General features: G+C 51.1%; 1 protein-coding gene across 1 annotated transcript in view; it reads right to left on the reverse strand.

Annotated features, from left to right (window-relative positions):
• CSPG4 (chondroitin sulfate proteoglycan 4) overlaps positions 1–24,497 on the reverse strand; it is an 83,863-nt gene that overhangs the window by 32,826 nt on the left and 26,540 nt on the right. Inside the window, exon 2 of the mRNA XM_073303467.1 lies at positions 2,527–2,690. Within this exon, the coding sequence (XP_073159568.1) occupies positions 2,527–2,690 (164 nt within the window). The remainder of the gene's footprint in view (positions 1–2,526; positions 2,691–24,497) is intronic.

Below are 24,497 nucleotides of genomic sequence, written 5' to 3' on the forward strand. Positions count from 1 at the left end.
AAGTGTGCAAAGCTGCATTGAACTCAAAGGAGCTACACCCATTGTGCTAACACAGAGTTTGGCCCAAGGTTTCAAAAGCAACATTAACATGGCTTCTTTGCACATCCTAGAGACATTGACATAGGCAGAGCTATATTAAGCAGCACATTTCAGAAGGAAAAACAGGAGTAGGAAATAAAGGGCAACTTAATGATGCTGCCTTAATGTTGCATTGATGCGGTTTGTTGCACATGAATGCTCAGGGCGATCGATTGCCATGTACAAAGCTCAGCATTTGCTGACAGATATGACTCAGACCTGATAACTAATCTGTTCCCCCCCGTACCTAGAATGGGGAATCCCTCTGGGACCTGTTGATAGCTGTTGGCAAGTGCTGGCTTTTGGAGGGTAGTCGCTGTGGATGTGCACATACATATAGACAGTCTAGGTAATTCAGCGATAGGTATTTCTCTGGTGCTTGTAACTGGGCTTCTGTCAATCTGTCTTGTAATTAGGCATGTGTTTGATGCTCATCAGTTAAGGCTTGGGGGTCCCTTAGCCTGTGCATCTGTCCAGAGGCATAAGGAGAAGTCAGAAAGTCCTTTATGCCTCTGCACAGGCAGCCTAGACTAAACGTTTGGGTGTGCGGGGGTGAGTAGGTACCTGCGGCTCTCCACCCTAGAATGGGGGCGGGGGAGCATGGCAGGAAATGGGTGAGGTTTGGCTCTACCTCTCCCCCAGTTTGCTGGCCTGCAGAGCTGAACTGGGGTGGGGTAATAATTTATCGCTGGGTTTATAGGTGCTGGAATTAGGAGTGCTGGGGGTGCTACTGCACCCCCCTGGCTTGAAGCAGTAACAAACACCAAACACATGCTTTCCTTCTTCAGCACCCCCCTATACAAATTGATCCAGGACGCCTGGCTGGGATGATAGTGCGGTGGAGTTGTGGATCAATCGATTGTCTGTCTATCTGTCCTACCCTCCCTCTCTATCCATCCTGGGATACTCCCCCAGTCCCTCCACAGGATATTGAATTTGAGTTCCAGATACTTTCTCTAGAGGCTCCCTCCTCTTGGCTCCCACCCTGTCTCTGAGCCTGGATCAGCAGCTCCATTCCAGGCTCGTGTCTTGAGTCGGTCAGATGGGGGCAGCGCTTTGCAAGCAGTGGGGCCAGAGATCTTCATTGGCTGCAATGCTCTACCTCCCCCTCCCACACAGAGGAGACCAGCCCCGTGCTGACTCTTCATTCCTGATGTCCTCATTGCCAAGGGGCTGGCTTGGCTCTGCTCCGTAACCGCTGCTCTCCCTGCCTGCCAGGGAAATAGCAGGCTTGGTTTCCTCAGCCGTCCCCACAAAGAGCAGCCTCGGAGCCGGGCTAAGTAGAGGGTTGGAGGAAGGAACCTGAGGGAAGAGGCGGGCTGGATCTCTCCTGACAGATGGCCTCCATTAGAGAAACCTCAACCCATCATCTCCCAGGCACTGCAGCCTGCCAGGCTCTGTGGTCCGTGGGGCAGCCCTGGTGGCTCTCTTGGGCCTAGAGAGGTGTGGGGGAAGGGAATGTGTGTTGGGAACACTCCTTATTCTTTCTTTGTGACAGGCCTTGGTACAACCACACAGATGTGGGGTTCATCCCTCTGCCCCACTCACCCCCGTGGCAGTCTGGGCCTTTTCCCAACTGGCGTCCTGGATTTGGTCACTTTTCTGGAGCTGCCCTAGCCGGCTACCGGCCGGTCAGCAGGTGCGGCATGAGCATCAGGCTTTCATGCGGTGCTTGCACGGCGTCCTGACGGTTGCTAGTTGGGCAGGTGGCAAGTGGGCTTGGATTAAGGGCTTTCAGAGCTTGGTAAAATAGTCAGCTCCACAGTGAAGTTGTTGGGGGGAAGGATGCTACAGATTCTGTCTCCACCACGATTTGGGCTTTGGCAGAGCTCCTGATTGGCAGCCAGGGGAAGGGGCAGAGGGCCATTTAGAAACAACTGTAGGGCTCGGCACAGATGGAGCAACATTCTCTCAACAGAACTGACACACTGGGCAATAGGCCAAGACCCACCCTCCCTCCTGGGATTTCCCGCCAAAGCCGGAGATCCCTCCTGAGGTGGCTGTTTCCGGGGCTTCCCCCTGCAGGATGTCCTGTCACTCCCGCTTGGTGTTCTTTGCCTTAGACACGCCTGCTTGGTCTGACTGCCAGGGGAGGTAGCAACATGGCACTGCACCCCCGTTCAGGGTCCCAGGACCTGATCCCTGCTGAGCCTGACCCCTGGCCCCACAGGGTGTTTTGTGGGCTTGGTTAGTATCCAAAAAGAAGATGCTGTCCTTAGAAACATGCAGCATGTGTGGGCGTTAGTGCCCAGATAACACTGCCAGGCTCACAGCCCCCTATTCCCCCAAGATCCCAGCCTCCCCACTGTGCTTCTCACACTGGGTCAAATCTCGGAGTAAGCAGGTACAGCCCCACTGATGTCAGCGGAGACCTGCCCGCCTACCCTGAGGCCAAATGTGGCAGTAACCTTGCCATTCCTGCTGCAGGGAGGAGAGAGCGTTGCTGACCTGCAGGACGCCAGAGCGGAGCTCCACCAGGAGATAGTCAGTCTGTCCCGCAGCCAGGAAGAGGAGCCCGCTCCGCTGGCTTGTTGAAAACTGCAGGTGGAGCTGGACTGTGCTGTACACCTCCACCAAGGGCATCTCCACGTAGCCGTCTCCAAAGAAAGAGGCTGAGAGGGAAAGAGAAGAGGTTCAGGGCCTGAGCTCCTGTTAGGTGACTTGACTACTGCATGGGGCCAAGAGAACTCCCCTCCTCTCCCCTGCAGAAGGGCCTCTGCCCTGTGACTTAGCCACAGGGCTCCCATTGTAGACCATCAGCCATGTTCCTAGGCTGTCCATCAGAGGCTGTTGGTGAGCGACATGCCGCACACTCTCCAGTCAAAGGGGTGAACGTTTGGTCTACTGGATGGGGCCTCGGGAGACCTGGATTCTATTCCCCGCTTTGCGGCTGCCCTGCTGGGTGATGTTGGCAAGTCACTTAACCTCTTTCTTTGCTTCCCCTCCCACCCTTCGTCTGTCTTAGCTGTTAGACTGTAAGGTCTTTGGGGTGTGGACGGCCCAAGAGTACCTAGTCTCAACGGTGCCTAGCACACTGTGGCTCTAATCTCATCTGGGGCCTCTGGCACAGCTGCATTACAACTGGGGGCTGAGTGTCTTGCCCCCATAGCGCCAGCTGCAGCCAGGCCAGGAGGAGAGATGGGGAGTTAGGGATTAAAGCCAGCACTTTCACCTGGCAGTGCAGAGCAGCTGCTGTCTGCAGGAACCCAAGTATCTTCGCTATTCAGGTTTATTTTTTTCTGAGCAATCTTTCGTTTTTAACTTCAAGGAACCACTTACGGGGCTAAGTTAATGGGAGATCTAATCTCCTTGTTGGATTTCCATCAGCCAGGAACTGAAATACTCTAACATCTCCAGCCCCTGTATTATTTCATCACCCTGCAACATTCAAAAACCCTGTGAAAAGCAAACACAAATATAACTGGAGGAAGCTGCACATACCCCTCACTGTCACTAGGGGGGGAAAGCAGGTCAGCAGACACACACAACACTGTCTCTTTTTGCTACCCACTGCCCTCCTAAAACCTCTCTCTCTTCTGGTGTTCAGCAGTGCATATACCCAGAGCAGTGTTATTTAAGCAGCTTCCCTCTCTTCCTCTCAGGGGTCTCTGTTGGTGTCACCTTCAGGAGCTGGCCAGCTCTAACAGCAGCATGCTTCGCTCCACAGAAATGTGTTGCAAGTTGTTGAACATCGGCGGCACAGGAAAAAGGAAGGAAAGTGCTTCAAACAAATCCTTTCCCTTTTTCTGGGTGTCCCTTTCCCATGGGACGCCATAGAGCTGGGTGGTAAAGACGAGGAAGGCTGTGGTTCTCAGAGCACAGCTGGCATGAGATTGGGCTGGAGTGAGCTCTTTCCTGTCATCTTTTCACAAGAGCTGGTGTGTGAGCTGTAGCGTTCTGGCCAAATTCCAGTTTTGGACATGGCTGGTAGAGGTGGAAAGGCTCATTCAATACCCCACTGCAAGGAACAGACATAAGACTTCAGTCGTGGCTGTATCAGTCCCTGGGCTGGAACCTCAACTGGTGTAAATCAGTGTAGCTCCACTGAAGTTGACAAAATGACCTTGATGTACACCAACTGAGGATCTGACCTGCTGACCTTATTCTCCATTTTGTTTTAGGCAAAGGGTATGTATATTCTGCCTACCAAAATTCCCTCTGCCGTTGCAGTTGGATACTGTATTCTTCTTTATTCTCGGTGTATGCGACTGCATGCTGTTGCTTTGCACTGTTCAATAGTTGCTGAATTTCACCCCCAAAGTGGCTTCTTTTCGGTGACAGGGAAGTTTATTCTTTTATACGTCGGTGTGTGCACAATGTATCTCTATACAGCTATTTATTTTCCATACCAAAAAAAAAACCACATTCAAAGAATTTAAGATTGCAAAGTCAAGCACTCCAAAGTTGGGAAATGCTTGAATTAGGAGCAATTAGAAAAAACGTATGTGCTCCTGTAGTTAAAGACGCGGTCATAATGCGTATGTCCAAGGGGGCAGAATTAAAGTTGCTCAGGCAACCCAAATTCTGGCATTTCCTAACTTTTTAACTTTTGAGTGCTTGACTTTGCAAAGTTTTAGAACATTTTAATGGAGTTTTTGTATATATGTGTGTGTGTGTGTGTGTGTGTGTGTGTATTATTTAGCTTTTCTGCACATTGGGCTACCCGCATTTGCCATTGTCACCTGTCAACTGCCCTTCTCTCCAAATCTTCCCATTACGTGTTGAGGTGCTTGATGTTGTTCAGAACTGTTCGTTTCCATGTCATTCGTGGTCTTCCTCTCTTTCTTCTAGCGTTTTCTGGCTTCCATTCAAGTGTTCCACTTCCATTGGTAAGTGTTCTTTTTCCATTCGCAGCACATGTCCCAACCACTGATGTCTTCTTTTGTAGATTATTTGTGAGAGATATGTGTGTATGTATACACATATATAATATGTATATGTGTATAGTACATATATGCATATATGTATAGAATATGTATGCATGGTAGATAAATATACAGACACAGTCCCAATCCGTGCCGTCTCTTAAATAAATATAAAAGTTTAAAACAAAACTTTGAATATCCCAGAAATGACCTTAACTCTGCTCGGTATCACTGCCCGGTTTCAACTTATAGATCAGAGATCCTCTTACATTTTCCCATCCTCCATCGCTATTGTCACAAAACACTGCCCATTTGTCACAGACCCTTGCTGGTTCACCCACCCATAGGTGTCCAAAGATGCCAACATCTTGCCTGTTATCCTTCATATACAGAACAGAGACTTGACTCTGCCCAATCCCAGCAACCGTGTATGATCAAACTATAACATGGCGTATCTTGGGGGACAGTCTTTGAGGATAAGAAGGTTTAGGGCTTGGCTTCTTTGAATCCTACAGCCAGCATTTTCAAATGTGCATTACCTAAAATAAGGCATCTAACCCCATACTTAGGTATTTAAGTAGTCTGATTTTCAGAGGCACTGACCTGTCCATGCCCTCCTCCCTGGCCGTGCCCCTTATCCTGGCAGCCATGAGGCGGGGTGGGAAAGGAGCCACCATAATAGCTCCCCACTACACCAGGTTCTGCCAATGCAGGGGAGATTGTCTAGAGGCTGGTTCTGCTGGGTTCTGAGCTATTTTGCATCAGTGGAATGCTGCTTAGGACCGGGCCTCTCATGTCTTCAGTGGATTTACTCCTGATTTACCACTGGTACAAATGAGAGGAGAATCCAGCTCACTCCTTGCAGTTTGTTTGCCTTCCAACAGCTCCTAAATATCAGCTGCCTTTAGGTGTCTGATTTTAGGAATTTCATCGTTATGTCCAAACGATCACATTCTACGTGACGCATCTGCAGTTTTTAACAACCTCAGAAGCTTTCCTGCTTGACTTGAGATTGAGCCCAGTTATCTCGGTGACTGAAGCTGACAGCTTCTAGAACTGACAGGAAATTAACCAGGCTTATCCCCTGCAGGTAAAATTTGCTAATACAGACTGCAGAGCAAACGGAAAGCAAACACAGCACTTGGTGACTGTGGAACAGCATCTGTAAGGGAGAGTTTGAAATAAGCCCATCATTGGAAAGGTTACAGATAATGACACTGACTTGCCTGGAAGAGGTAAAGCCAGGGCTCCTGCCTCTTTGACACATTTTCTTGCAGATTCAAAATCCTGTGTTTGTTCTTTAGCTAAACCTTGCTACTTTGCTGAGGTGAGTTGCTGCTGTACTCTGACCCATCACTTTCCCCTATGTAGAGTTTGCCATCTGAGCTTTCAAACGGTCTTCTGAATCCTAGCCTTTAGGGACCGCCTCGCGGCTTCACTAACTTAGAGGCATCCCTGATGTTATTTAGACACATAAACAATGTTCTCATTCACCTGCAGAGTGGAAGCTGCCCATTGGTCTCCCTTTGAGAACCACACGTGTATTACATGTGTCTTATACGTGTATTACACCCACTTTTGGCTGGGCAGAAGAAGCTACATGTACACGCTTGTGCTCATTTGACACCCGCCCTCCTAGTTAGCTCTGGGCACGTCTGAAGTGCTTGCTCCTTTCCTGGTTGTTACACTTGCCCTTGGTATGTGTCATTTTGGAAGCCTGGCCCAGATGAATCACAAGAGGTGTGCTTTTAGCCACGAGGGCATTGTAAGTCACTGTCCTCCTCTGAACATTGTTCCTCTGGCCTTTAAAAAAAAAAGTTTGCCTTTCTTTGCTGCGTTGGCTGTTTCACTAGGAGGCATTCTTCTCTCTGAACCGGCACTGAACCAGTGCCTGGCTGAGGGTATGTCTACACTATGAAATTAGGTCAAATTTATAGAAGTCGTTTTTTTAGAAATCGTTTTTAAATAGTCGAGTGTGTGTGTCCCCACACAAAATGCTCTAAGTGCATTAAGTGCATTAACTCGGCGGAGCGCTTCTACAGTACCGAGGCTAGAGTCGACTTCCGGAGCGTTGCACTGTGGGTAGCTCTCCCACAGTTCCCGCAGTCTCCGCTGCCCATTGGAATTCTGGGTTGAGATCCCAGTGCCTGATGGGGCTAAAACATTGTCGCGTGTGGTTCTGGGTACATATCGCCAGGCCCCCCGTTCCCTCCCTCCCTCCCTCCGTGAAAGCAAGGGCAGACAATCGTTTCGCGCCTTTTTTCCTGAGTTACCTGTGCAGACGCCATACCACGGCAAGCATGGAGCCCGTTCAGCTCACTGTCACCGTATGTCTCCTGAGTGCTGGCAGATGCGGTACTGCATTGCTACACAGCAGCAGCAACCCATTGCCTTGTGGCAGCAGACGGTGCAATAGGACTGGTAGCCATCATCGTCATGTCCGAGGTGCTCCTGGTCGCCTCTGTGAGGTGGATCAGGAGCACCTGGGCAGACATGGGCGCAGGGACTAAATTTGGAGTGACTTGATCAGGTCATTATCTTTAGTCCTGCAGTCAGTCCTATTGAACCATCTTATGTTGAGCAGGCAGGTGATACGGATTGCTAGCAGTCCTATTGCATCATCTTCTGCCGGGCAGGCAAGAGATGAGGATGGCTAGCAGTTCTATTGTACCATCTTCTGCCGAGCAGCCATGAGATGTGGATGGCATGCAGTCCTTCTGCACCATCTGCTGCCAGCCAAAGATGTAAAAGATAGATGGAGTGTATCAAACAAGAAATAGACCAGATTTGTTTTGTACTCATTTGCAACCCCCTCCGCCCCCCATCTGGGGGACTCATTCTTCTAGGTCACACTGCAGTCACTCACAGAGAAGGTGCAGCGAGGTAAATCTAGCCATGTGTCAATCAGAGGCCAGACCAACCTGCTTGTTCCAATAAGAACAATAACTTAGGTGCACCATTTCTTATTGGAACCCTCCGTGAAGTCTTGCCTGAAATACTCCTTGATGTAAAGCCACCCCCTTTGTTGATTTTAACTCCCTGTAAGCCAAACCTGTAAGCCATGTCATCAGTCACTCCTCCCTGCGTCAGAGCAACGGCAAACAATCGTGCATCTGAGTTGAGAGTGCTGTCCAGAGCAGTCACAACGGAGCACTCTGGGATAGCTGCCGGAGACCAATACCGTTGAATTGTGTTCACAGTACCCCAAATTCGACCTGGCAAGGCCGATTTAAGCGCTAATCCACTTGTCAGGGGTGGAGTAAGGAAATCGATTTTAAGAGCCCTTTAAGTTGAAATAAAGGGCTTCATTGTGTGGATGGGTGCAGGTTTACATCGATTTAACACTGCTAAATTCGACCTAAAGTCCTAGTGTAGACCAGGGCTGAGACATGAGCCGGTAAGGCGCTGCCAGATGTGTATGTAGGTCCTTAACAGGGCATGACTTTGTGCTCTCTATCTCACCTTTACACTTCTACAACATCAGCCTGCTTGCGGGGGCATCTACCATTTTGTGAGCAGAGCTGAATGCAGCATGTTTCAGAGGAAACACACACTGTGCTCTGGCTCACAGAGAATTCTGAACGAAGTGGCATCCAGACTGATGGTAAATGGCTGCTCTGCGTATGGAAGAGCACAGTCTTTGAATGAGCGGTAACCCTGAGCTTCTGATTAATGACACCTTTTAAAAGATTAGGCTAGAGGGAGCATGGTCTAGTGGATATACTGTTGGACTGGCTTCTGTTCTTCATTCTGATACTGACCTGCTGAGTGCCCAGACCCTCTCTTCTCTGTACTTCTGTGTCCCTTGCCACCCTTTGATGCCTCTATTTAAGCTGTAAGCTCTTTGGCTGTCTTTCCCTATGGGTGTCTTCACTGCAGAGCTCAGCTGGGGGTGGATGCCTGGGTTAGCCAAGCCCAGGCTTGAGCATCCCCAGTGCTAAGGGAACACTCAGGTCAAACCCGTGTAGCCACATCCACGCTGGAACTGTGGTAAACCTGGGTTAGGTGTTGGGATTTCTGGGGGCATATCTCTTGGTTCTTAGTGCTATATGAGGTAGAAAGGCAGGAAAACATGGCCCCTGGGGCACTGTGGGAAGATACTGGAGGAATATCAGGACCTGGGTTCTGTAACCCTGTTAACATCCTGTATCCACGCTGCAAAATAGGTGGGTTAGACTAGAGCTCCCTTAAAGCGGAACCCAGGCTCTAACGTGAGCAAGCCCAGGTTCCAAACTCATATGAACCCAACTAAAAGGCTTTTGTGTGCGGATGGTAGGGGGGCATAGGGCTAAAACCCAGGTAAGAGCCTGAGCTAGCTCTGCAGTGAAGACACACCTATGTGTTTGTATGGTGCCTAGTGTTATGTAGCTCTGATCTTGGTTGGGGCCTCTAGCTCCCACTGTAATACAAATCGTAATAAATAGGGTCGGGAGTTTGACCCTGGCCTTGGTAATCAGATTCATAGTTTGTGACGCCAGAAGGGACCACTCTGATCAGCTAGTCTGACTTCCTGCCTAGCACAGGCCAGAGTATCTCACTCAGTAACCTCTGCATTGAGCACGTTCTGTCCCACCTAAATCCCCCTGCAATTGCCAGAGAGGTTGTCCTTCAATTTCTCTGCCAAAAGAAAAGGTTGTATAACGTGCTGATGAAAGATAGCTGCCTCCGGAGAGATCTGCATTTCCTTGGTGAGCGAATAGCCCTTCATACAGCCTGCAAAGTGCTCTGGGATTCTTCCCTAGGAAAAGCACTCTCTAACTGTGAATTATTGTTGTTTGTCTCCCCGTGTCCCCGCTTTATTTCAGCTTTATTATCTTTCTCGTCTCTGCAGCCAGCTCCGGATGGGGACTCTATCCAGAGGCAGTCGAGTTGCGGTGGAAAGGCTGTCTTGAGTTTAGTGATTCAGTTTAAAACAAAGCTGAGGGTGTCTGGGATTTGAAGACGCAGGTAAAAAGAAAATGTTAGCATTAAATGTTCCAGAGTGATCTCGGATTTCTTTATAAAGTGTCAAGAGTTTGTGGGGGGATATTTAGGCACAAAAGGTAGCTTGTGTTCCCAACTCTTGCAATATTTGGTGTTTTTCTTAAAGGCCCAGCTCCTGGAGCCCTATGATTACATGGGACTCTCAGCTTTCGTTTAAAACCTGCCCCAGATTTCTAGTCCTCAGGGCTGCAGAGAAGTTGAAAACGGGATCCCTCGTGGCTCTCATTTTTAAAAATCTCACGGTTTCTAAGCCAATCTCGGGATTGTTTCCAGGATGACCTGGCTCGTGATTGTGGAATGTCTGGGGTGGAAAGTCAGCGGAGGTTAGGTGTCCAGCTGCCCTTTCGTGCCTTTCAAAACCTTTCTCTTAGTGCATGTGAAAACGTGGACACCTAGCACTGCATATACAAGTACTCCAGGCTTTGTGTAAAACTCCCCTCAATGCCCTGCCGCTTGCTTCACTCTTGACATGTAACATGCCCTGCTACTCCAGGCCAGCGTCAACAGATGGCCCTCCACCCTGACCTGCACAACTGCCGCTCCAGTCTTGGGGCTCCACACAGCTCTGCTAATACACGTCAGTTCTGGCCGGCTCTTCCAACCCAGGGACTCCACTGAACTGTGCCAAAGCACTTCAGTCCTGACTTCCAGGCCCCTGTGCTCTTCCCATCTTAGGCACCCCTCCCCCCGGCTCTGCTAGTGCATGGCTGTTCTGAAATGCAGCCCCCTGGACTATTCCAGTCCTGGATCCCGCCCACAGCTCTGTCAGTGCATGTCAATCCGCTGGCCACCTACCCAGCCAAAGCATCTCGCTCCTCATTCCCAGAATCTCTGCAGTTTGCATCCTGGGCTTCCACTCTGCCAACGGTGGTAATGTCTAGCAGCTTTCCAGTGTGGGGAAGTGTGTAGGGGGCACTGGGATGAGACCATTACGCTGAGGCCCAACCCCAGCTGGACTCTGGGATTTGAGTTGCTATTTTTTTCCTATTACACTTTCCTCGTTGGGGTTTTTTTGTCACACATTCAAAGAGCCAGTGTAATTGGGATGGAGATGCTGACCTGGGGGGACCTGAAGTTCCCAGTCACAGCTATTCTTAGCTAGCTCCTAGTTTAGCTTGCTGCTACAATCACCTCCTTTGAATGATTAGCCCCATATGATCCACCACTCCTGGCTGAATGCCTGGTTTGCCATTCATAAATAAGATCATCTGTGCTTTGGGGCAGGGACTGTCTTGTCTTAAGTTCTCTGTACAGCATCTGGCCCCATGGCACCCTTATTCTGTTTGGGGCCTCCGGCACGGCTGCAGCACAAAGAAGTAAGAAGTGTCTGTGGTGCAGGCACTAAGGTGGTTGAGAGAAAGCAACTAACCAGCAATGGGTACAAATCAACCCCTCTGATCTGAATTTTAGGCGGTTCAAAAGCCCTGAGCACACAGCTAATCCAGTTGTGGTGTCGCTCTGATCAGCTGGTGATTTACACCTGGGGGAAGAAGTGGGAGTTTCTGCCTGTTGCACGTGATGGGTGAAGCTGCTTTCCTGTCTAAGGTACTTATCTGGCCCCATCGCTGTAGTAACTGAGCTCCTCCTCCCAGGTGTTAATGTCTTTATCCTGAGGACACTCCTGTGAGGCAAGGCAGTGCTGTTACCCCCGCTACAGAAGGGAACCTGAGGCACAAAGAGTCTAAGGGACCTGCCCGAGTCCATGGCAGAGCAGAGAACTGAACCCAGGTTTCTGGTAGCACTCTTCCCACTGGACCATCCTTCCTCTCTTCCCTGTCTCTACTTCTTCTGTTTTCTGGGATTCCCCAAGCCCATTTCCAGTCCCGTGCCCCTTTCAGATGCTCCAGCCCTGCCGCCCCTTCTTCCCCTCCAGAACCAGTCTGATGCACACCAGCTCCCAGGGGAATGGCTTGTCCCTGGAACTGGATGCAGCCACATCGCTCTTCCTTTCCGAGCGGATAATAGCCGCAGTGTTCACTGCTGCATGGCGGTGGGTGGGAGCCCATCCTGATGGGCTGTGCTGTGGGGCTCTACGGTCACAGTGACCGTCTCTGGTTGGGGTGCTCAGCCCCAGAGCTAAAAATACCTCCTGTTCCCAGCTCCAAATGTCCCTCAGGAAATGACTTTCCCCTGCCTTGCCAGAAGCAGAGACCATGCGAGAGAAAGGCGTGCACTGAGAGGCCACAGTCACAGTTTCCAAGTGCTCGGCCAGCAGCCAGTAGATTATAGGCTGCTGCTCTGTGTTTCCTTTTTTGTGACCAGCATCTCCACGATCTCCCACCCTGTGTGATTACTGCCCCGGAGAAGATGCAAACAAGCGAAGGCTGAGTGCTCCATCCGGGGCCGCCTGGGCTCCCGCAGGAAGCAGGCTGCCGGTGTGCACCCAACGGAAGAGCTGCCAATGGGCCAGGTCAGCAATGGATGAGTCTGGAAAGCGCTGGGTGTCACTCCCTGCCCCGGTTCCCCTTTCGTTACTTCAAAACACGCTATTCTTGGCACAGCCACTGTCTGGAGAGGTATTTATGCAGCCGAGGGGCTCCCCGCCCTTGCTCTCCCAAGCAGTGATGCTGCCCTAGTGGCTAAACCAAGCCGCTTTGTGCAGGGGCTGGCTGGCTTCTCCGCTTGGGTCCTCCTTTGTCTTGTGTATGGCAGCTCCCTCCACCTCTGGCACTGAGGCATCAGCCTCGCCTATAATAGGGCAAGAAAACAGGATGTTTTTTCCCCTCCCCCGCCCGCAAGATGAGTCACCCCTCAAGATGCTTAAGGAATCAGAGACTTCAAGTAATTCCCTAACTTGGAGCTGGCTGGCAGAGAATGCCCTGCCCTGGGGATGCTTCAGCAGGGTAGAACTTTATCTGTTCCCTGGCATGAGCCAGCACGGGACAGCCCAGGCTCGGGGCCTTTATTGAGGGGGGAGATTTAGCCAGACTCAGTTGTCAGCAGCCAGGGAGGCCCTGCTTTGGGAGAGGGGACCCTTAGTGCTATCCTGGCGTAGCTCCTTGTCTGCTGAGGGAATTAAACCCAGCATCTTACGAAGGCAGCACCCTCCATCAGTTAGTGTATTGGGTGATTGCTTTGTGATAGGGTGTATCCCCCTCTCACTGACACTGAAAGGGTTAAGGGGAGCTGGAAAGCTCAGGTAGAGCATTTGTTGGCCACTACAGCAGAATTAAGGATGAGAGCCAGCTGGGGTGGGGCTGGGGGAAGGACTTCAGGGCAGAAGGAGGCAGGAAGTCCAGGGCAATGGTCTGGGGGACCTCACCCAGTAGAGAACTCCGACAAGAGACCGGGAGAAGCCACCAGGGTGGAGCAGGCTGCAGCGGTGGGCAGGATCTGGCCTTCTGGGAGGTGTTCAGCCGTGGGACAGAGTCCAGGGGAATCTGAAGAGGGAGAATAGGTCCTGCCTGTGGCTGGCAGCAGTGTTTTAAGTTTGTATCTTCATTTGGGACTTTTTTTGGGGGGGAGAACCTGGGGGAGGGTGAACCTAGAGAGGCTGTGGAGCCTGGGGAGAATACCGGTGCACATTGGGCCCAGGAAGGGCTGTGGGAAAGGGCTGCTGATGGGCTGAAGGAGGAAGAAGCCCCGGGAAGAATCTGGGGGAGGTGTGAATAGACAGACCTTGCCTGCTCACTGCAGGTTCCCTGGGCTGGAACCCAGAGGAGGGGGGTGGGACAGGCCCACTGAGAAAAGTGCAATGACCCTGGAGACCAGGGTTGGGCCAGGGAGTCTGGACTTGGATCCAAGAAACAACGTGAAGTCGGACTCTCATTTGTTGGGCTCTCTTTTACCCTGGATGGGGGGTTTATAAGGGATCTGGCCAAAGGCTGTGTCATGAGAAAAAGCAGACCCCTGTAAGGCTGGCATGGCTGTCAGCAGGGGCGCTAGATGAAGAGAGCCCACTGTGCTATGTCCTGCCATGAGGGGGCTTGCCAGTGATGAAGCTACTCTTCTGCACATCTGTCAGGCACTTTTGTTCACGTTGCCCTGAAGTGTTGCTTCTCCCGCGCTCAGTCATGAGCAGGCGTATTGGGGATTCATCTGAACAGAGACCGTCACAGCATCTGGCCCTGCCAGCAAGCTGAGATTGATGCATCCAAGCCCTGCTCCCTGGGCTGGACCCCACAGTGAGGACTCTTTTCTGTGCTCTGGAGAGGGGCCCACAGCAGAGAAGAATAGCTTAACTGAGAAGCGCCTGCCAGAAATCACGGAGCACCAAGCAGACAGCTCCTTCCTGTGTGCATGGCTGGAGAGTGTGGATGGAAAGAGGTGGGGGTTGGAGGTCATGGGGAGAAAGGGGCAGGCAGGGCTGCCTGGGATTAGATGGAGACGGAAGAAGTCAGCTTGGAACATCAGGGAGGCTATAATTGCTTACAGCTGGCCCTGCAGCCTCCGTCCAGGGGGAAGTCCCAGAAGGCTCTTTATTAATGGTTACAACTCATCCATCTCTGATTCCCTCTCATCAAAGCCTCATCTCGCTCCCCTTTCCTGGTCTCTTTGTTGCCCAAGGCTCATGCTTGCTCTTTCTCTTACTCGGCTTTTCTTTCTCCTCTGATCTCTTTACCCCTCCACTTTACTCTCCTTTCTCTCTCTCGCGCCTTCACTAACAGCAACACCCCGGAAGGTTCACAACCTGGCTCTCATCGGAACCACCGATCAGTGGGCTCAAAGGCACCAAGGTCAAGCTGAAAGAGACTCTCCTTTTGCTGGAGCTCTCTGGGCCTCCAGTGACGCGAGGGCATTCTGTTACACCATGCAGACCCTGGGATGAATGAACAGGGAGGTGGCAGTCAGTGCCCTCTCCTGGGGAGTGTGATTCTTCCAAGTGTTGGTTCTAGTTGCGAGCTGAAGGACGGACTCCACATTGAAAGGACACAGACTGAATTTCCTTCCGGACTATAGCTGCAGCAGATTGTTGTACCAGTTCTTAGGCAGTTAGAGAGAGATAACTCAGTCACTAATCTGCAGTGTGGAGAACAGATGTGCAGCTTTCTGCTGTGATCATGGCCCCACCAAGCACTAGGAGTAAGGCTTACAGTATCTAATGTTTTGTATACGGGCCCCTCTTTGTATCGGGCCAGCCCCCATGTGGGATTCCCTCCCCGGAAATCATAGAATACCAGGGTTGGAAGGGACCTCAGGAGGTCATCTAGTCCAACCCCCTGCTCAAAGCAGGACCAATCCCCCCAATTTTTGCCCCAGATCCCAAATGGCCCCCTCAAGGATTGAACTCACAACCCTGGTTTTAGCAGGCCAATGCTCAAACCACTGAGCTATCCCTCCCCCCAAAATCTGCAATCCTTCAGCCATCAGAAGGCAGGTGTGACAGGTAACACTGGAGCAGATCTGATCTCATCCCTCAGAAGCCTAGCTGGAACATCACAGGATGTGTGTGGAAGGATGTCTCCTGAGGGCATGCAGACATCTGTCTCCTCTCAAGTGCTTAAGAGAGGGAGAAGCACCAGGTCTGGCCTGTAGTATGGCCTGTGATATTCAGTGTGACTCTCCAGAGCTGGAGCACTAAATCCCCCATCTAACAGTTGGTGATGGTCCTTGAAGGTCAGTGATGGACTTTGCGGAAGGATACTGACTGCTCACTGAACTGGTGAGGTTTCTCTAGGGAAGGGGGCCACTGAGTTCCAGGCATAGGAATCCCTCATCAGGCTAGTGCCGTGTTCTAGGGAGGGTGTCACTGACTCCCCCTGACTCGTTCCTTGTGCATTCAGTGTCTGACGGCCCCAACCCTGGGGGCTGAGGGATTGGCAGATTAAAGAGCGATCCATCCTCACACTCACCATGTAGCTGCCAATGGGGGCTTAGTCCACCGTGAATCACTTACAGCTGGTGGGGGTGACTTCCATGAATCCAAACCACTGGGCTTTCAGCCCAAATGGCATTCATACCACATAGCTGGAAAGAGGAAGGCAACTACTAAGGTAGTGTTAGAATGGGCCAAGTTCATTGCTGCTGTAAGCAGATGAAGCCCCCTTATCTACTATAGAGTTGTACTTTTATTGTTCAGGGCTGCACGTAACCCAACGAGTATGTTTAGATGGTTAGTTGTGCATCATTGTGTAACACTGCATATACTGTGTGTGTCAGAAAGTGTATGTGTTTGGAAATATGTGTGTTTGGGTGTGTATACGAGAAGATAAGTCTGCAGGAGAATGAGACTCGGTGTGAATGTGTGTTGTGGGGCATATTACTTCATTCACAGCTCCAAAAGCCCCTATCTGATACTCTAGGGCCAGGACACACATACACACATTCAAAAAGCTCACCAAGTTGTTTTCAGAGACTGTGGAACAGAAGGCAGGGGAAGGGGTTTGCATGGACACACTAGAGATGTTTGGCTGAGTGTTTCAATGTGTGTGGTTATTTATATGTGACAGTCAAGCTGTGTCTGTGCTGTTCAGATGGGCGGGCGTATACACGGGGGTTAGCCCGAATGGGGCTATGACTATGAGTGTCTTTAGGTATATTAGCACATGGCTCATGGGTTCCCCACACCCATGGACAACCTGTGGACAAGTTTCAGGAGGTTACAACCACCTTCCGTTTTTTTATGGTTGGATGGCAGGGGATTCCCAACAGTATGTGAGCTGGGTCCCAAAACTTTGTTCTGTTCTAGCCAGAGATGACGGTACAGGACAATTTGAGGACTGCTGTGTCTGAGTGAGATGAATTCTGCAGAATAGCTTCCATTCACATTGGCTTGCATTTGAAGTGAAATCACTTCGACCGGGTCCACACCTGTTTCGTATGCACTCTTTGCTCTTCTAGCAAATGCATTTATTGGCAGGAGTGTTGTGCCGAAACAGTGAGTGGCAAGCAAGTATCATGGAATATCCAGAGCAGGTAATTTAGTGTTCATACCTGATTCAAAGATTCATCCAATCAGGGTACAGAGACAGGCCATGTGTCCAATCAAACCAACTTGAATTCAAAGTATCCAGCGCTCCCAATGAGCGAGCAAGAGAGCAAGGAATAATGCAATGAATATTTTCAGATAGTGATTATATCTGAGCAAATCACAGACAAAAGAGACAGAATTCAGAATAGATGATTTGTTATGGATATGTTTGCCCGGCTCTGATATTGGTGTATCCTTCAGTGGTTTGGGGCATGACCATACAGAAGGGCAAGGAATATGCAGGTAGCCTAAGACTAAGAACTGTTTGGGTAAGTGACATGCTAGGCCTTGCTAAGGCTCATGCTAAAGCTGGCAGGGCCAGAAGTTGTCAGCCTCCGTAGCTGGGCCCTAGTCTCAAGCCTTGAATGCTGTTGCATGCTCTGCATTCTGGGTGTCCTGAGTCGGGAGTACAGAGAATGTAATGTTAATGTCCAGAGGCACTAAGGGACTGTGATCAATCATGTTCTCATCAGAAGGTAGCAGGGGAACCGCAGAAAGCGCCCAAGGTGTGGTAGGGGAGAGGGCTTGCGGCATGACAGGGTTGAAAAGGTTCTTTGGAGGAGGACCCAGACTTATCCATCCTTATACACTGAGCTTGGTGTCCAGCGCATCAGCAACTTCGTTCTTCCTTTACCACAGAAGGGAGTGGGGAAATGATTGCCTCTTTTAATTATGGTTGATGTGACAGCTTGGTATTTTCTTTCCCACTAGGGTGCACATTGCTACCATCAGTCAATGGGACTTCTGCCGCCAGGAGGAGGCCTCCTTGGACGGGATGAAAAAGCTCCCATGGGCAGGAAGGTTTTGCCTCTCCCTTGTTTTGAGTCAGATCTGCTGTGACCTTTACTCGCTGCTGTGAATTGCCTCCGATCGCAGCTTTGCATGTCTGTTTGACCTATGTGCACCGAGATGTCGGCATCCTCCCCGTCAGCCTCCCCTGCTCGGTGCGGGCAGGAGAAGAAGCCAGTGTGAAATCTGAATGGCTGGGTAGGTGTTTCTCAATAAAGTCAATTTACGGGTATATCTGCAGGGAATCCCTCGTGCCCAGGGAGGGAATGGGAAAGGAGGTGGGTGCCAACGGAAAGTTTCCATGCACGAACTCTTTGGACACTGCTTAGCAGAGAGAGACATAATCTCTGGTCAAGATTTTCAAAAGTGGCCAGAGATTTTGGGTGTCTCACTGTGTGTGTGGCTCAACATAAGACACTTTAAAGGGGCCTAATTGTCAGAAAGTGCTGAGCACCCACCACTCTGCAAACCACTCTCTCTATTTTAGGGTTTTATGCCTCTGCCCATCATCATAGCATCTGGGCACTGTCCACATACAATCAATGGCAAAGTGTCTGACGGACTGCATAGATTCTCTGGCTGCTTCTTCCTTTCTGGGGTTAAAGTTCTACTTGGGGTATGGATCTTGGTTTTTTGTTTTTTAAAGTATTAATTTCCTTTTTTTTAAGGTTGATTTGTTTCAGGTTTGGTTTGTTGGGGTTTTTTTGGTAAAGGGGTATCAGTGTTGTGAGTGCCTTTCTTATGGTGGAAAGGCCCTGGAAAATTAGGCCTCTTTTAGGCATCTGAAGTTGGGCACCCCAAATCACTGATCATTTTTTAATATTGTGGGCTATAGCTAAAACTCAGCTTGGCTTCCAGTCTGGAAAATGCCAGTGCTATAATGGTTCCTAGTTTGCGTTTGCAAGGAGAAGCCTGTTTGAGAGAGAATGTGCACGTGTGTACTGCACCTAGCACAAGGAGGCCCTGATCCTGGTTGGAGCTCGTTAGTACTACTGCAGTACAAGTGATAAAGAATGAGAACATTATGGGAAATCACAGGGGCACATGCGCATTCAATCTTGGGGAAGGCATCATGGATGCATGGGGATAAGGGTGCATGCATGTGTGAAAACACGTGTGCCATGTGAAAGCATGAGTTTGAGCATATGTATGTGAAAGAGGGGATTTGTACATGTTTTTGGGAGAGGTGTGCATGTATGTGCAGGCGTGTACGTGCAAAATTGCATGTGTGTGATGGAGAGAGAGCAGGTGTGCCCCTGTTTGAGTAATTTAGGCCTGGAAGTCCTGAGTTCTAATCCCATCTCTGATGCTGACGCCATCTGTGGCCGTGGGCAAGTCATTTATAACTGCTCCATGCCTCGGTTTCCCCCTTTTTAAAATGGGGATAACTCTGCTTAACTTGCCACCAGGGCTGTAGTGAGGCTCAACTTGTGAAAGTGTGCAAAGCACTGAGAAGATGAGTAGTGCTAATGAAGTCTTACTGGGTGTGTCATTGGGACAGGGGGTGTGTGTGTGAGAGAGAAAGTGAGAGAGGGCAGGTGCGTGGGAGAGAGTGGGGTGTATGCATGTTCGTGCGTCTGTGTGCAGGGAGGGAGAACAGCTTGCCAATTATATACAGAACATTAGAGCTTGTTCCAAGAAAACCACACACACGCGCCCTCCCTGAAAGGGGTTGTGTGTTCCCAGCCATTTCCTGCCCTAGCTGTACAGTTTTCTTAAGGTGGGAAAACATGCCAGGCGTTAAGGTTCCTTGTTGCTGGGAACAGCTGCTGGCTTGTCTGTGGCGGTGTTTGTGGAACACGGCTGGGAGCAACACTGCTCATTATTTCCTGCCAGGGAAGGAGAAACTGGAGCTGCCTTTCAGAGGAGGGGAGGTAGCTGTGGACAAGGAGCCCCGTGTTCACCTGAAGCAGCCGTTGGGGTGGGAGACGGGAGGGGTGGGAGACGGGAGGGGTGGGGCCCACCCAGTTCCCTCTTTATCTCAAGGTGACATTAATCCTTTCCAGGCAACCACAGGGAGGCCAAACCCTAGGGAGTCCGAGTGCCTGGCTCTATGGGGCTCCCTGGGGAGACATTTACCCTCTAGGGATCTTAAGGTCTGGTCTTTCGTCCTGACCACCAAGGACAGCACGGCTGCACCCAAGGCTGCTCCACAGCTGGGCTCTCCTAAGGCAGGGATGGAATGGAGGCTCAGAGCCTTCAGGGAGCAGCAGGTTATCTGAGCCTGCCCCAGCCCAAACCCCTCTGAGTGCAGCCCTGCAGGGAGCCCCTGGAGGATTTCCCCGCCCCGGAGCCGTTAGGGGCTGGGTCTACCTGGAGGCAGCAGCGCCATGAGGGCACCGGACGTGTTGCACACAAAGCCCCAGCCATGAGGGTGCCTTTGGTGTCTGTAATCTAACCTGCCCTGTACACCTGCAGTACCAGAGCCATCATATTATGGTTTCCACCCTGCTTCCAACACAGCCCTCATCCTCCTTCCCAGAAAAGCTGACAGCGATGGGGCCAATCCTGCAAGGCGCTGAGCGCCTCTTGCAGTTTCAAAGGGAAGGGGAGCCTCGACAACACCTCACAGGATTGCATGCTACATGAGGCTTCCTCAGGGATGGGAGTCTCTGCTAACTCCATCCCTCTTGTTCTTAGGGACACAAGGATTGCCAGACTGGATCAGACCCCAGGTCTGTCTCTCCCGGTATTCTGTCTCTAGCAGGGGCTAGTACCAACTGCTGCAGAGAAAGGTACCTAGAGCCCCTGTAGTGGGTCATGATGGCATGAGTGGCCCCTAGAGGAAGCGTCTGTTAGCGAGTGCCCTGTGCCCTGAAGCAGGTGGGTCTTTATGCCTTCTGAAACCATTGTTGTTTCCCTGTCTAATACCACTCTGGAGGTTCTCGTTTTCCGCCCTCTTTGAGCCTGGCTGAGCTCTTGGCCTCAAGCATATCTTATGACAAGGAGTTCGGCCCGCTGACTGGGCCTCGAGGGTAACCACGTTTCCTTTGATGAGTTTGAAATGTGCTGCCTTTTGATGCTATTGAGCATCCTCCTGCCCTTATATCGGGAGGGGGTCCCATTTGCCTTCCCTGGACCAGCCATTACAGTGTATAGCTCTATTCTCTCCCCTCTCATTCATCTCCCCTCAGAACTAAACAGTCCCAGTCTTTGGAGTCTCTCCTCCTACTGAAATTTCCCAGGCTTCCAATCCTTCCCCCTGCCAGTCTCTGCACCCCTTCTCCCTCTCTCTCTCCCTGTATTTTCTCTCTCTCTCCCACCCCCGCTTCCCCTCCTTCACCCCTCTCCTTCACTCTCTCACTGTCCTGCCCCTTAACACTCTTCTTGGCTCTCGTACATTTTCTCACATCTCCAATTTCCAACCTTAATTTCAGGGGGGAAGGGATGGCGCCTGCAAAACCCTGGGACTCAGGGGATTGTCTCTTCCCCTGTTGGGGGTTCCTCCGCTGTTGACAAAGTAGATTGTCATTCGGGCCATGACTACACACCCAAAAAGTGGACGGCATTGACTATGCTGGGTCAGTTACAGTGGTACAACCTCCATCCTGTGGGTTCAGTTTCAGGGATATAAAGGTGCTCATGCCAGTGTAGCTCATGCCTGTGAGTTCAGGGGAATGCACTGTACCAGTATAAGGCACCTTTATACCAGTATTGCTGCGTCCACACTCGGGGTTTTACTGATTTCAATCATACCCTGAACTGAAGTCGTTCCATTGGTACAAAGTCTGTGTGTAGCCCAGAGCCTAGATAATATCAGTGGCACTGTGAGGCTGCCAGATCCAAGGGCCTGTCCCCTCTCAGTCCCACAGGAGCAGCCCCAGTTAGGCTGAGTGTGGCCTCCTGAGAGGTCCCAGGGTGAGGAGGACTCATGTAAATGGAAATACGTTAGAAGGATGTGTCAGTTGCATCCATCTTTCTGAGCCACAAAGGCTGGCAGAGGAGTGGGTCCTGGAGCTGGGCCAAGGGGAGGCCAAGGGACAGGTACCAGGGCATTGGCAAAGGGATAGACCCTAGTGTGGGTGTGTGTGGTGGGGAATGTCAGAGGGCAGATTGGAGGGGAAAAAAAGGGGAGCGGCCCTGTGATAAACAGGCCCCAGGAAAAGGAGATTGGAAGGAAAGACGCTGGTGGAGGAATAGGGTCAGGAGGGACACATCCTAGGACAGGACCTGTGCTGGGTTGTGTCTGACCATTGTATCAGGGCAGCCCCATGAGTGTGCTGCTATTGCTGTGCTTTACCGCCTTCTCAGATCTCCCACAGGGCTCAGGGTGGGTCCCCATGCCCTGCGTGTGGGGCATTCTCCCAAGCCCGGCTCTGCCCTGACAGCTCACTGGCTGGCCCGTGCACAGGGGAGGCTGTGTATTCCTTGGTTCACAGCGGTGCGGCCGGAGGCAGCGTCATCAGGAGCAGCATTCCAGGGCCTCAGAGTTTTTTGTGACTTTATAAGGTGAAAAGCTCCCTCAGCCCTGAGCCAGCTCCTCTCTGGGCCAAGGCCTTCTGTTTGGGATTTCTATGCAAACAATACACAGCTGCCTGACAGAGGGACAGAGCCCTCTTGATTGCAGTGGGGCAATGCTGATTTACTCCAGCTGAGAATCTTGCCCTGGTTCCAGAGCTGGGACTGAATCAAAGCCCTGGATCCACAGAGAACTTTGGATCCTGGTTCGGTCTCAGCAGTTGGTACCAATATCTCCCCCCAGGAGCAGAATTAGAAACCATGATCAAAATCCCTGTACGCCAGGGAGGTTCAGATTCCCGTCTGGATCCTGAGCTGAACTGGGCAGTCTAGGCAACCACTGGTGCGTGTAGCTTTCTTGCAGCGTCTTATCAGAGCTCTTAGTGATGCAGCTGGGAGGTAGCTGGTCCTCCTTGCCCGTACACCTAAAGGGCCAGTCATTCAGTTCTCTGCACCATCAGGATGAGTGTGCAAAAAATACCCCCTACTTGGTTGCACAGGCAGACTCCCCTGGGCATACGTTTGCACGTGCAGATTTGGGGCTTCAGCCAGGCAATGGGTGCCTGCACTTTGTGATGCTCTCTTGGCCATAATGTTCACTGTGCTAGGAGGCTCTCCCAGAGCCAGGGAAGGACAGGGGAAGTCTTCCCTTAAACTGGGGGCCATGTAGCTGTTATTCCAGGATAACAGCCCTCCCGCACATGCTGCAGTCAGTTTCCCAGCTCCATGGGTAGCTCCCTGCTCTCCAGCCCCTCTAACCCTGGCCTGTGCTCTATGATCAGTCTGATGAGAGATCTGCATGAAGATTAGCCCTAACAGTCTGAATTACCAGACATGGCTGGGGACAGGAGCTTCCAGTAGACAGCCACAGTGCCGTCCCTGTCTCTTCTCCCCAGGGCCCCCGGGACTGAGTGTGTGTGCATGGGGGATGGGACAGGCAGAGCCCCCTCCTGAGCCTTGGGGTCTGATGGGCTTTTTTAGAAAGGCTTCATTGTATTGCACGTTCCCTTAATTGTATATAACAGTTTTATTTATGGCCAGGGAGGAAATTAACAACTTGCAAAGCAGGCTAAGGAAAACACAGCCTCCACCGAGCACGCTTGAGGGTTGTCTGGGGCTTTCCTGCCATTCGGGGTGTGTGTTTTCTATTCAGGAAAATAAATGTAGAGGGGTGGGGCTGGGGAGTCGGCGGTGTGGGGGTGGGAAACCAAACGAGGTTTGAAGACTTTTACATAGTGGAGCTGACTCTAATAATGAGGCCTTGGCGGCTGCCTCTGGGTCTGTTTCCGTACCAGCCTGCAGTGCCCACCTTGCATGGGCCTCAATGCAGGCTTTATGTAGCCTGGGTGGGATGGCTGGGGGATTCAAAGACACGCCCTGGCCAGGCCTCCGCAGCGATGAAATCTGTGGCCAAGGCCGGCTGCGATGGTTCTCCAGTGACCTCTGTGGACATCCAGAGGCACTGGACAGGGCTTGTTTTCAGGTCAGCGATGGATTGAGAGTGGACTGAATGGATTGGGCAGCTGCGGCTCCCCTCCATGTCCATGACCCCTGGGCAAGGGCTTGGAGCACAGAGGGGAGCAGCGTGTCACTCCAGGAGCCTGTTAAACCTGTGAATTGCACTGGCTGCCTCTTGGCATCTGGCTTGATTTTAGTATGTTAGCTTTGAGCACAAAGCCCTAAATGGCCTGGGATCTACCTGGGTAGGAAACCTCCTCTTTCCCTATGAGACAGGGCTACAGCGGTGAGCAGAGGCAGCTGGGCTCTGGTCCCAGTGATACAGAAGAGAGGGGGCTGCCGGCTGGGTATTCTCTACTAGGGCCCTGTGCCTTTGCAGCACTCTTTGTCCACAGTGGCTAACCTTCAGGACTTGGTGCAGGGCCCATCTTTTCTCACTGGCTGGCTGCAGGGAGCTGGGATGGGGCGATAAGGTTTCGTACCTCCTGGTTATACTCGTGCAGTTATAAGAGGCTGTTCAGGGCATCTCTAGAGTCTGACACTGGGGCTCTCTTATGGAGTTGTTATAAATGTAAATAAATACATGCCAAAAGGAAAGAGCCTCCCTGGAAATGAAACACTCAAGCCCCTGCCCCGGAAAATAAATAGAATTAATAGATTCCAAGGGCAGATTGCCTGCTATGATCATCTACTCTGACTTTCCGTATAACATAGGCCAGAGAACTGCCCCCAGATAATGCCTAGAACAGCTCTTTTCAATCTTGATTTAAAAATTGCCAGGGATGGATAATCCACCAGGACTCTTGGTAAGTTGCTCCAGTGGTTAGTTACCCTCACTTTTAAAAATCAACACCTTATTTTCTATCTGAATTTGACTAGCTTCAACTTCCAGCCATTGGATTGTATTCTACCGTTCTCTTCTAGATGGAAGAAACCATTATGAAAAATTTGCTTCT

Source organism: Lepidochelys kempii, chromosome 10 (genome assembly GCF_965140265.1).
Source record: "Lepidochelys kempii isolate rLepKem1 chromosome 10, rLepKem1.hap2, whole genome shotgun sequence".
NCBI classification, from domain to species: domain Eukaryota; kingdom Metazoa; phylum Chordata; order Testudines; family Cheloniidae; genus Lepidochelys; species Lepidochelys kempii.